General features: G+C 42.0%; 1 protein-coding gene across 1 annotated transcript in view; it reads right to left on the bottom strand.

Moving 5' to 3' along the window:
* The window catches only part of LOC106573363 (putative adenosylhomocysteinase 3), a 29,666-nt gene extending 16,273 nt beyond the window's left edge, over positions 1-13,393 (bottom strand). Inside the window, exon 1 of the mRNA XM_014148348.3 lies at positions 12,979-13,393. Coding sequence (XP_014003823.2) covers positions 12,979-13,053 — 75 coding nt within the window. The 5' untranslated portion in view covers positions 13,054-13,393. The remainder of the gene's footprint in view (positions 1-12,978) is intronic.
* Between the last annotated feature and the right edge of the window lie 459 nt (positions 13,394-13,852).

Raw genomic sequence — 13,852 nt, 5'->3', positions numbered from 1 at the left:
TACGCTGAGCTGCTTTTCCTTCACGCTGCGGTCGAACTCATCCCAGACCATCTCAATTGGGTTGAGGTCGGGTGATTGTGGAGTCCAGGTCATCTGATGCAGCACTCCACCACTCTCCTTCTTGGTCAAATAGCCCTTACACAGGCCAGAGGTGTGTTTTGGGTCATTGCCCAGTTGAAAAACAAAACAAATGGTAGTTCCACTAAGCACAAACCAGATGGGATGGTGTATCGCTGCAGAATGCTATGATAGCCTTGCTGGTTAAGTGTGCCTTGAATTCTAAATAAATCACAGACAGTGTTACCAGCAAAGCACCCCCACACCATCACACCACCTCCTCCATGCTTCATGGTGGGAACCACACATGCAGAGATCATCCGTTCACCTACTCTGCGTTTCACAAAGACACGGCGGTTGGAACCAAAAATCTCAAATTTCTTGGCCCAAGCAAGTCTATATTTCTTATTGGTGTCCATTAGTAGTGGTTTCTTTGCAGTAATTCGACCACGATGGCCTGATTCACGCAGTATCCTCTGGTCAGATGATATTGAGATGTCTGTTACTTGAACTCTGTGAAGCATTTACTTGGGATGCAATCTGAGGCTGGTAACTCTAATGAACATATCCTCTGCAGCAGAGGTAACTCTGGATCTTCCTTTCCTGTGGCGGTCCTCATGAGAGCCAGTTTTATCATAGCTCTTGATGGTTTTTGTGACAGCACTTGAAGAAACTTTTAAAGTTCTTGAAATTTTCTGCATTGACTGACCTTCATGTCTTAAAGTAACGATGGACTGTCATTTCTCTTTGCTCATTTGAGCTGTTTTTGCCATAATATGGACTTGGTCTTTTACCAAATAGGGCTATCTTCTGTATACCACCCCTACCTTGTCACAACACAACACATTGGCTCAAACGCATTAAGCAGAAAATAAATTCCACATTCACTTTTAACTGTCACGTCTGCTCCCGCCACGTCTGCTCCCGCTTGAGGGTGCCAGGGTGCCATGCATCACACACTCCTATCATCCATTACACACACCTGCCTTCCCTCGTCACGCGCATCAGCAATATTGGACTCACCTGGACTCACTCCTCACCTGTTATTACCTCCCCTATATTTGTCAGTTCCCCATCTCTGTTCCCCGCTTCTGCATTGATTGTTTTTTGTCTGTGTTTACTCGTATGCTGACGCTGTTCCTGTCTCGTTCCATGTCCGTTCCTTATTAAATGTTTGACTCCCCGTACCTGCTTCGTCATCCCATGTGACATTAACAAGGCACAGCTGTTATTTGAAATTCATTCCAGGTGACTACCTCATGAAGCTGGTTGAGAGAATGCCAAGAGTGTGCAAGCTGTCATCAAGGCAAAGTGTGGCTACTTTGAAGAATCTCAAATTTGTTAAACACTTTTTTGGTTACTACATGAATCCATATATGTTAGTTACTGTTTAATAGTTTATTTTTTTTAAACTCTGCATTGTTGGGGAAGGTTTGTAAGCAAGCATTTCACTGTATTCTGCACCAGTTGTATTTGGTGCATGTGATAAATCAAATGTGATTTGATTTTGATAAGGAAATTATACTGACTTTTACAGTAACAGTTTCATCGGCTGTACAATATGATACAAAACATAGGAAACCATAGTTTTGACTGCACTGGGCCTTTAAAGTGGAACTGACAGCATTTTAGAAACATTAACTCTTATTCAAATCTGTTCATATACACCACTAGGAATTTTCTGAGAAGCGAACACTTAAATATGGTCGTTTTCATAATTTCAATAGAATGTTTGGGAATGACAGAGTAAGGCATGAGTGAAAATTCTAAAGCAATATAGAGTGCGAAAGCGGCCGTGCGTTTGAACAATTAAGGGTGCTTTCACATATAGTCCTCTTAAAAAGAACCGATCTCAGTCCTCTTTAGAAAGTGAAATAACGAATTTTTCTTTGTATTCACATTGCACTTGCCTTTGAATGAGGACTCAACTCTTTTGCCAGTTCACTTCACATCACCTATTTTGTGGTCATCTTCCTCTTTGCGTTCACATTGCTATATTTAGAAAGTAACCAATATCTATTTCCAACATTCACTCAATGCACACAGTTTTTTTTACAAAGTTCAGGACAAGCCATTCCATCAGAACGTGTTATCGAGAAGCTAAATATACCTACTTATATTTTGGAAGCTAATAGATTGCATTTAGCTAAAAGATGAGACATAATAATTGTAATCAGAAGATACTATTAACATGTCAATATTATTGGTAACAGAATAAATAGCAGAAGAATAGCTACAGATTAAATAATGCTGTAATTGAAAATTGTACACCCAATGTAGGCTACTGCCCCTTTAAGACCTAGAATAGATGTTGTACCCCATGTTGTTATTCTCACCAAATATATATTTTCTTGTCAAACTATTCAAACCGCACAATCGAATAAAGAGCTGATAAAGCTCTCTTAGTCTGTAGATCACATATTGCAAACAAATAATCTAAACAAAAAACTCCACACCCATTTGGGAATTTTTGTGCATCAATATCCAAAAACAGCACACATTTTTTTCTGCGAACCTGCACATCATCCTCCTCTCTCTTTTGTGGCACCAATGTGAGGGGTTATTGCAGAGAAAACAGTGTTGCAGTAGTCTAGTGTGTGGTGCGGGAATGATGACAAGTGAACCTGGGGAGCTTTGTGTTCACATTGCCCTAAAAAAGAGAACCGAATCGCGTAATTCAAGCAAACCGAACTCAAACCACCTCTCGAGAAGGTCGAGGGGCCTGAGTTCCTTTTGAGTGTTCACACTGCACAAAATATTAAGCGAAAAGCACTGAGTTCACAACAATTGGGACCAAGTGAGAAAACACCCTTATAGACACTGCAGTAAATAAAACCTAATAAAAATGTGTCAGTCTTGTCCAGGACTGGACTACACAGACCGGTGCACCATAGCCAATCAGAGCTACAGTAGACCTACATGCAAATAAGCTATTTGCCACACTGGCCTGCCGTCATACACTTTGAACTGGACTGTGTGTTTATAGACAGTAACAACAGCACTAATTTAGATCATTAGAAAGTATTCCCCAAAATACACTTGAATGGATTTCTGCAAATATGTAAATACCACGGGAGTCCTCTTACATATGGAAACATTACAGGTTTATTTTTTCAAATGACCATGAACAGGTAGGCTATCTCTCCCTCAGTTGTGTTTAAGATCAACAACTGTTATTCAGAGCAAGATGAGCTAAGATCTAACAAGGGAACAGTAATGAGGGAACAGTAACGTTAGATAAACCCTCCCAAACATTTTCAGCTTGTAGTTGCACTGATAAATGAGGGGAAATAGTAGCCTGCTCGCCCTTCTGCAGCCTGCCTGCCAATGTATGCTTGTCCCGACCCACGTTTTGACAACTGAATGGGAACCTGCCTGCCTTGCCCATTTGATTGATGCCAAATAGAGTACATTTGATTGACAATTAAGAGATAAACAACTATCCACAGTTAGCATAAGTTCAGCATAGTTAGCTAGCAAAGGGATTAGCATTTTTTTTCTAGCTAACCAAATGACACCTGCATCTCTAGCTGTAACCACCAAAAACTATATGGGGGGAAAAAGTTTGCCATCACCCACTTGTCCAATGACATGGCATCCTCCCAGCAGCTAGTTAGTTAGGCTCTGTGTTTTTAGCTTGCTAAATAAACGGCTACATAAATAGATAAGCTAGCCTATTCCACATTATGACTGACTTGAGGTCAATGCCCTTGCTAGTTTGATTGTATTGACATTTGTCCGTTTTTGTCCAAAATATTATGTCATTGGAACTGAAAACAGTGCATCCAGGATGGCTGGAGGCAGTAAACAATGTACCAGGCCAGTTGTGATTTACGACCTGAGAGCAATATTTGTTGGACTACCAAGAATTTTATTAGTGAATTAGCTATATTAGTCATATATTGATAGTTACCATCTATTCTGCCAACAATGCCTTACTCTACATCATGGAATTTCGAGTCAAATAGAACCTATTTTTAAAACGTATTTTTTTTAAATTTGGTTTTGTAGCATAAACTGGGAATTTGACATTCTGTTTCATATCTGCAAAGTAGTTATAAAGCTGTCCGTTCCACTTTAAGGGATAATCTGAGCTACTGTGATTAAAGGGATAGTGCAACAGTTTGGCAATTAAGAACTGTTTTTATACTTACCCAGAGTCAGATGAACTCATGGATTCGACAACACGCAAGCTGTTCCTGTAGACTTCCAGTATTGCGCTAATGCTAGTTAGCGATGGCTCCAGAAACTACCTTCAAATTCCTCCAAACTGCATTCAGAGACATAAAAATGGTATTCATGAGTTCATCTGACTCTGTGTAAGTAATAAAAAGGGTTTGATTGTCAAAATGTAGCACTTTCCCTTTAAAGATAGACATAAAGATGAAATGCTGCTCATAATACACTGCTCAAATAAATAAAGGGAACACTTAAACAACACAATGTAACTCCAAGTCAATCACACTTCTGTGAAATCAAACTGTCCACTTAGGAAGCAACACTGATTGACAATAAATTTCACATGCTGTTGTGCAAATGGAATAGACAACAGGTGGAAATTATAGGCAATAAGCAAGACACCCCCAATAAAGGAGTGGTTCTGCAGGTGGAAACCACAGACCACTTCTCAGTTCCTATGCTTCCTGGCTGATGTTTTGGTCACTTTTGAATGCTGGCGGTGCTTTCACTCTAGTGGTAGCATGAGACGGAGTCTACAACCCACACAAGTGGCTCAGGTAGTGCAGCTCATCCAGGATGGCACATCAATGTGAGCTGTGGCAAGAAGGTTTGCTGTGTCTGTCAGCGTAGTGTCCAGAGCATGGAGGCGCTACCATGAGACAGGCCAGTACATCAGGAGACATGGAGGAGGCCGTAGGAGGGCAACAACCCAGCAGCAGGACCGCTACCTCCGCCTTTGTGCAAGGAGGAGCAGGAGGAGCACTGCCAGAGCCCTGCAAAATGACCTCCAGCAGGCCACAAATGTGCATGTGTCTGCTCAAACGGTCAGAAACAGACTCCATGAGGGTGGTATGAGGGCCCGACGTCCACAGGTGGGGGTTGTGCTTACAGCCCAACACCGTGCAGGACGTTTTGGCATTTGCCAGAGAACACCAAGATTGGCAAATTCACCACTGGCGCCCTGTGCTCTTCACAGATGAAAGCAGGTTCACACTGAGCACATGTGACAGACGTGACAGAGTCTGGAGACGCCGTGGAGAACGTTCTGCTGCCTGCAACATCCTCCAGCATGACCGGTTTGGTGGTGGGTCAGTCATGGTGTGGGGTGGCATTTCTTTGGGGGGCCGCACAGCCCTCCATGTGCTCGCAAGAGGTAGCCTGACTGCCATTAGGTACCGAGATGAGATCTTCAGACCCCTTGTGAGACCATATGCTGGTGCGGTTGGTCCTGGGTTCCTCCTAATGCAAGACAATGCTAGACCTCATGTGGCTGGAGTGTGTCAGCAGTTCCTGCAAGAGGAAGGCATTGATGCTATGGACTGGCCCGCCCGTTCCCCAGACCTGAATCCAATTGAGCACATCTGGGACATCATGTCTCGCTCCATCCACCAACGCCACGTTGCACCACAGACTGTCCAGGAGTTGGTGGATGCTTTAGTCCAGGTCTGGGAGGAGATCCCTCAGGAGACCATCCGCCACCTCATCAGGAGCATGCCCAGGCGTTGTAGGGAGGTCATACAGGCACATGGAGGCCACACACACTACTGAGCCTCATTTTGACTTGTTTTAAGGACATTACATCAAAGTTGGATCAGCCTGTAGTGTGGTTTTCCACTTTAATTTTGAGTGTGACTCCAAATCCAGACCTCCATGGGTTGACAAATTGGATTTCCATTGATTATTTTTGTGTGATTTTGTTGTCAGCACATTCAACTATGTAAAGAAAAAAGTATTTAATAAGATTATTTCTTTCATTCAGATCTAGGATGTGTTGTTTAAGTGTTCCCTTTATTTTTTTGAGCAGTATATCTCGTAAATACCAGCATACCACTAGGGAAAAATCCACATTACTAGTAGGAAACTCGTCTATCATGTCTGAGCGTCCGACTTCTCCAACATGCTGAACTCTGACGTCAAATTCTAAGGAAATTACCTCTGTAACAGCATTTTCAGAAGTTATATGCAACAACAAAACATTATTTGTAAAAAAAACTATTTATTAATATGGTTAATGAACACCTATTTCTTTGAGCATCTGTACTTTTAGTTTATGGTTGATGCAGCTTGCTTGCCTGCCATTAGCCAATCGACTTTCATAACAAGGTCAAAACAGGTGAACACACACAACTCGTTGCTCCCAGTTTATACGTTTCCCAGTTTCCCACATTTTAAAATATGGGTGAGTTGGGTAAGTTGAGAATTTATTTTACATTTCTTACATTCACCATCACTCTGTCAAGGGAAATATAGTATTATTTCGAAGAAAGATGTCTACATATATTTCAGGATGTTGTGTATCCCTGGAAATAATCAGAATTGATGTAAACATTACAGTTTTGAAAACATAGCTTGTCCAAAACAGTGGTCTCTTGGCACAACTTACCCCAGGTGTGGGCCGTGGGACAGGGTAAGTTCAGCCGCCTACACATTTCTGTACAGAATGAAATATTACCACTGTCTTTATTTCCCAAAATACAATAAAATACAATCACTTTGTTGTTTTATCATTTTAAGCATCTTTTAACACAGGCTTAACACCTGACAAAAGTTTTGGTATTTTTTAAACACTTTTAACATGCCCTGTTGTTACCTCCTATCCAAGCAATAATGCCTTGCATTACACCTGGGAAGAAAACAATTCAATTTCCTAAGCTTTTTCCATTGGCTCAACTTACCCCATGTCCATTTGTTAAATTTACCCCAAGGCAAACATTTTTACTATATTAGCCCACACAGCTACAAGGATGCTCTTTCATGCTAGATTCAGGACTTCAAGCTTATAGAGACGTCAACTGATGTATAGAACAATCTTAAAATGTTGTACATGTTGTACACGGAAGACAAGATTAACATGCTTGTACAAACTTGTCTGTAATATTATTGCAAACATAAGCAAGACGCAGACAGATAGTCAAAATAGTGATTTAGTGTTATTTTCTCATCATCATTGCAAACATTGGCTAGTTATTGTTTCAGCAACTCTCGCTACAATATGGCAGCATAACTATGAAGATTATCATCACACAGAGTAGGCAGCCTAAAGCAGTAGTTGACAATTATGTAATGATTTAATAGCACCATCTGGTTACCTTTCAGGCAGATCCAGCTTCAATTGGATGATCATTGAGAGCCAAAATAACCAGGGATGGATTAATGCAGGGCTTACAGGGGCTCCTGGGCCCAAGCCCGTAGGGTGACCAGAGACAACAACAAAAATAAAAGTACAACTTTTTTTTTACTGCAACCGCCAACCACAGGAACCTGCTCTAAATGTTCAAAATAAAAACTCATGAATGCAACTGTTTAATATCAAATTGTTTCGTGTTCTAAATAAAATGGTAAACACTTCATTGTGAGGCTAAATCTAAGGGCTGGACATGCTGATAAATGAAAAGCATATTTTTGCTGGTGTCTCGGGACTGGTAGGGTTTTAAGTGTCACGCCCTGACCTGAGAGAGCCGTTTTTCTCTGTTTAGTTAGGTCTGGGTGTGATATGGGGTGGGCATTCTATGTATTTATATTTCTATGTTTTGGCCAGGTATGGTTTCCAATCAGAGGCAGCTGTCTATCTTTGTCTCTGATTGGGAACCATACTTAAGCAGCCTTTTTCCACCTGTGTTTTGTGGGTAGTTGTTTTCTGTTTTGTATTCGTTACCTGACGGAACTGTTGGCTTTTCGTTTTGTTTCTTTGGTTCTAGTGTTTAATAAATAATCATGAACACGTACCACGCTGCGCTTCGGTCCCCTCTCTACGACAGCCATAACATTACGCATACAAAAAAACTATCTAAAACAAAAAATTGAAATGGCTTTTGGTTAGCATGCTAATCGATATTAACGGCAGTTAAACATGACAAACTGAACAAAGTATGTACAGCTAAAGTCGAAAGTTTACATACACCTTAGTCAAATACATTTAAACTCAGTTTTTCACAATTCCTGACATTTAATCCTAGTAAGAATTCCCTGTCATTTTAGGAATGTGAAATGTCAGAATAATATTAGAGAGAATAATTTATTTCAGCTTTTATTTCTTTCATCACATTCCCAGTGGGTCAGAAGTTTACATACACTCAATTAGTCCTTGGTAGTAATGCCTTTAAATTGTTTAACTTCGGTCAAACGTTTCGGGTAGCCTTCCACAAGCCTCCCACAATAAGTTGAGTGAATTTTGGCCCATTCCTCCTGACAGAGCTGGTGTAACTGAGTCAGGTTTGTAGGCCTCCTTGCTCGCACATGCTTTTCCAGTTCTGCCCACACATTTTCTATAGGATTGAGGTCAGGGCTTTGTGATAGCCAGTCGAATACCTTGACTTTGTTTTCCTTAAGCCATTTTGCCACAACTTTGGAAGTATGCTTGGGGTCATTGTCCATTTGGAAGACCCATTTGCGACCAAGCTTAAACTTCCTGACTGATGTCTTGAGATGTTGCTTCAATATAGCCACATAATTTTCCTGCCTCATGATGCCATCTATTTTGTGAAGTGCACCAGGCCCTCCTGCAGCAAAGCACCCCCACAACATGATGCTGCCACCCCCGTACATCACGGTTGGGATGGTGTTCTTTGGCTTGCAAGCTTCCCCCTTTTTCCTCCAAATATAATGGTCATTATGGCCAAACAGTTCTATTTTTGTTTCATCAGAAGAGAGGACATTTCTCCAAAAAGTACAACCTTTGTCCCCATGTGCAGTTGCAAACTGTAGTCTGGCTTTTTTATGGCGGTTTTGGAGCAGTGGCTTCTTCCTTGCTGAGTAGCCTTTCAGGTTATGTCAATATAGGACTCGTTTTACTGTGGATATAGATACTTTTGTGTCTGTTTCCTCCAGCATCTTCACACGTGTCTCCTTCCTGAGTGGTATGATGGCTGCGTGGTCCCATGGGATTTATACTGCGTACTATTTTTTGTACAGAAGAACGTGGTACCTTCAGGCGTTTGGAAATTAGCTACATGTGCACTACCGAGTCAGAACAGTCGGCAATATTATGAGGGGAAAAGTGATCAAATTACTAGGTTGAGGCACATGGGCTACTAACAGCTTACTTCACAACATATACTTATGTATACTGTCTGTAGCTAAGAAAGTAATACTATCTCCCTGGCATATTACATCATTTATACAGCAGCAGCATACAAGACATTTTTGGACTCACCTTGGACTCACCTTGGACTCAACTTGTTCTGCTCAATTGAACAGAAAGGTGGTGCGGCGGTCCTTTGTGGGAAAATTTTGTCAACAAACTTTCGGCAAAGTTTCTGGATTTATGGTGCTTTCAAGACAACTGGGAACTCTGAAAAAACAAGGTTGAATAATGATGTCATCAGTGATCTTCAGGTCGGAGCTCTAGAAAGGCCGTGTTCCCGACTTGCAATTCCAAGTTGGATGACCGTTCAAAACGTATTTTCTCTATCGGAGCTCGTTTTTTTCCAAGTTCCCAGTTGTTTTGAACTCACTGAAGTCAGATTTCTCAGTTCCAAATGTTCCAGTTGTTTTGAACGTTGCAGAAGTCATGCTGAATTGACAGCATGGCCAATGTTGAATGTTTATCCTTTTTAGCTTGGAAAAGAGATCCTTAAACCCAGACATGGGAACCCACACCCACTCCACTGAATAGCAGTCTAGTGATTGCTTTGCAATACTTGCAGTTAGCCACTGTTCCTTCCAAACCCCTCATTGTGAATTAGCGATTTCCAACTTGTTGTGTATTGTTTATGTCCAATGGCCGATGAGCACCCATACGTTTTATCTATAATTTCACTTCATAATTTCTCTTCATACGACAAGGATTGAAAAGGATTTGCCAGTAGATTGTCGACTTCATTCATGATGACTGCTAGCTAAGATTTTGAAAGTATGATGTTGACATGATCAGTCTAATCAAAGCTACTGTAGATATGTGATTTGATGTCATTTTATCTGTGGCCAATGACCTTGAGCCTTCTTGGATGGGCACTTCTAATGTAACTATGGCAGCACCCAAGGGCTTGAACTTTCGAGCTTTACCCTTAGATTTTGCAGTGACGTAGTGTCCCCAGAAGTGACAGAACACTGAGCCAATGACAGTGCAACTAGAGAACATTACCAACCCCTACGCTCTGTATTTTCTGCTAGCTGCCCCACCTCCACAGCACTGAGCTAGGCTGAAACACCTGCATTTTGGAGCTGCCTTACTCAAGAAAGCAAAAAGAGACCAAGTTTGAATACGGCTTTATTAACTCAATGATTATTATTATAATAATTTTTTTTACATTGTTTGCAAACTGATATGTGACACATATTAATGACAAAATAACATGCAAGACAGACAACAACTACAAAAATATACTGTGTGTGTGTGTGTATATATATATATATAAATAAAGGGAACACTTTAACAACACATCTTAGATCTGAATTAAAGTAATAATCTTATTAAATACTTTTTTCTTTACATAGTTGAATGTGCTGACAACAAAATCACACAAAAATAATCAATGGAAATCCAATTTGTCAACCCATGGAGGTCTGGATTTGGAGTCACACTCAAAATTAAAGTGGAAAACCACACTACAGGCTGATCCAACTTTGATGTAATGTCCTTAAAACAAGTCAAAATGAGGCTCAGTAGTGTGTGTGGCCTCCATGTGCCTGTATGACCTCCCTACAACGCCTGGGCATGCTCCTGATGAGGTGGCGGATGGTCTCCTGAGGGATCTCCTCCCAGACCTGGACTAAAGCATCCACCAACTCCTGTACAGTCTGTGGTGCAACGTGGCGTTGGTGGATGGAGCGAGACATGATGTCCCAGATGTGCTCAATTGGATTCAGGTCTGGGGAACGGGCGGGCCAGTCCATAGCATCAATGCCTTCCTCTTGCAGGAACTGCTGACACACTCCAGCCACATGAGGTCTAGCATTGTCTTGCATTAGGAGGAACCCAGGACCAACCGCACCAGCATATGGTCTCACAAGGGGTCTGAAGATCTCATCTCGGTACCTAATGGCAGTCAGGCTACCTCTTGCGAGCACATGGAGGGCTGTGCGGCCCCCCAAAGAAATGCCACCCCACACCATGACTGACCCACCACCAAACCGGTCATGCTGGAGGATGTTGCAGGCAGCAGAACGTTCTCCACGGCGTCTCCAGACTCTGTCACGTCTGTCACATGTGCTCAGTGTGAACCTGCTTTCATCTGTGAAGAGCACAGGGCGCCAGTGGTGAATTTGCCAATCTTGGTGTTCTCTGGCAAATGCCAAACGTCCTGCACGGTGTTGGGCTGTAAGCACAACCCCCACCTGTGGACGTCGGGCCCTCATACCACCCTCATGGAGTCTGTTTCTGACCGTTTGAGCAGACACATGCACATTTGTGGCCTGCTGGAGGTCATTTTGCAGGGCTCTGGCAGTGCTCCTCCTGCTCCTCCTTGCACAAAGGCGGAGGTAGCGGTCCTGCTGCTGGGTTGTTGCCCTCCTACGGCCTCCTCCACGTCTCCTGATGTACTGGCCTGTCTCATGGTAGCGCCTCCATGCTCTGGACACTATGCTGACAGACACAGCAAACCTTCTTGCCACAGCTCGCATTGATGTGCCATCCTGGATGAGCTGCACTACCTGAGCCACTTGTGTGGGTTGTAGACTCCGTCTCATGCTACCACTAGAGTGAAAGCACCGCCAGCATTCAAAAGTGACCAAAACATCAGCCAGGAAGCATAGGAACTGAGAAGTGGTCTGTGGTTTCCACCTGCAGAACCACTCCTTTATTGGGGGTGTCTTGCTTATTGCCTATAATTTCCACCTGTTGTCTATTCCATTTGCACAACAGCATGTGAACTTTATTGTCAATCAGTGTTGCTTCCTAAGTGGACAGTTTGATTTCACAGAAGTGTGATTGACTTGGAGTTACATTGTGTTTTTTAAGTGTTCCCTTTATTTTTTTGAGCAGTATATATATATATATATACAACGATTTCTTGTTCTTGTTACACATTTTTAAGTTTACGATAGCATCCCAACGCACCATATTGGTCAGTGCCAATAACTTCAAAGTTGATTACAAATACAAAGTTGTCAATGTTTTTCTTTACAACTGAGATTACAAATATGAAGTACAAAAATTAACATTTACCTTTTAATAACGATTGTTTTTGGAAACATCTTGGAGATTTAACGATGCTCCTATGAATGTTCTAACGATGAACTTAGCTTTAAGATGCTTTTGGGAAAATGGGCCCAGACCATTTAAAAAATGCTTGCTATTTCCTCATAGAGGATGACGTAATCCTCCTGACGAGGATTAGCTGGCCAATCAGCGTTCTACTCGCATTAATACTTTTAAAGACCGGTATACGCCCACACCATTCCAACGCAAAAAAATCTGCTTTTTAACACTTCGTTTTCCTTCCAAAACATGACAATAATTTCACACATATTGTAATTAATTATAGGTAATATTTCAAAGAAATTTGGAAACACTGGACAGTTAAAAAAAATGGTCACCTGTTCAAATGTTGTGTACAGCACTCCCTTAAAAATATAACACACCTGAACTCCCTTAATCATATAATTGAGCCAATGTGATCCTGTCATTTTGGCATAACCAAGACTTTAAGTGTTCCAAAGAGCACCACTATCCCACAGAAAGGCAGAAGAAGAGAGACCAGGGGAGGATACAGATGGACTGAATTAGAGATTTCAGAGAGAGACAAGAACATGATACAGATGGACTGAACTAGAGATAGCAAAGAGAAACTAGAACAGAGATACCTTGATACAGATGGACTGAACTGCCTCCTCTTCCTTGGTTTTGTTCAGGTTGAACATGCTGTACATTTTCTTCATGCTGTCAGGTTCACCTCAGTATGTGAACGCCTTCCACCACACGCAGAAAGACTGTATTTAACCGTGGACTGACCGTGCTCGACCGTGACCTGACCGTGTTTGATGAGAAGGTTCAGGGATTAAAGGCTGGCTAAGCTAACACAGTGAGAGGAGCCACACCTTCAGCTCTCAGGCCCAGGTTCCAGGTGAGAGGAGAGACAAAAGACAGAAAAAGATGAGGAGCCAGAGACAGGTGGAGAGGAGAGTGGGCCTAAGAAGAAATGAGCCTTTGTGAGCTGAGAGAAGACGAGAGGAGCAGTTTCCAGGATGAATGGATGGGAAAGGAGGGAGCGAAAGAGGGGAGGGATGGAGGGCAGTAGTACATAAAGAACCACTTGAGGCCTCTAATGAATATGAATGACGTTTGGAGTGCTCTCTAATTCCCAAGGGTAAACAATACAAACGCAGAGGTGTGTGAGTCTGTGAGAATTGTGTGTGTCCAGAGAAGAAGAGTGGGAAAACACATGCATGTACAAACACAAGAACCACGGACAAGTGTGTACATACACAAACACACAACCACTGTGAGAGCTGTCTTGTCCTGGTAAGTTGACACATCATTAATTTATAACAGAGGCTGACTTGTCTTTGTTGAGGTCAGGAACATGAGGGGGTGGAGTCCTAGTCATTGACTCATTGTTTTTACACAATAACTACACTTATTAATGGTAGAAGGGGAGCTAAATATATGTACTATGTACTCTCTGTCATGTGTGTGTGTAAAACATTCATATGGCCGGCCACGGACAATACGATGATT

This window comes from Salmo salar, chromosome 16, assembly GCF_965601325.2.
Source record: "Salmo salar chromosome 16, fSalSal1, whole genome shotgun sequence".
NCBI lineage: Eukaryota > Metazoa > Chordata > Actinopteri > Salmoniformes > Salmonidae > Salmo > Salmo salar.
The sequence above is the reverse complement of the archived record's forward strand: the minus strand, read 5'-3'. Positions and strand labels throughout refer to the sequence as shown.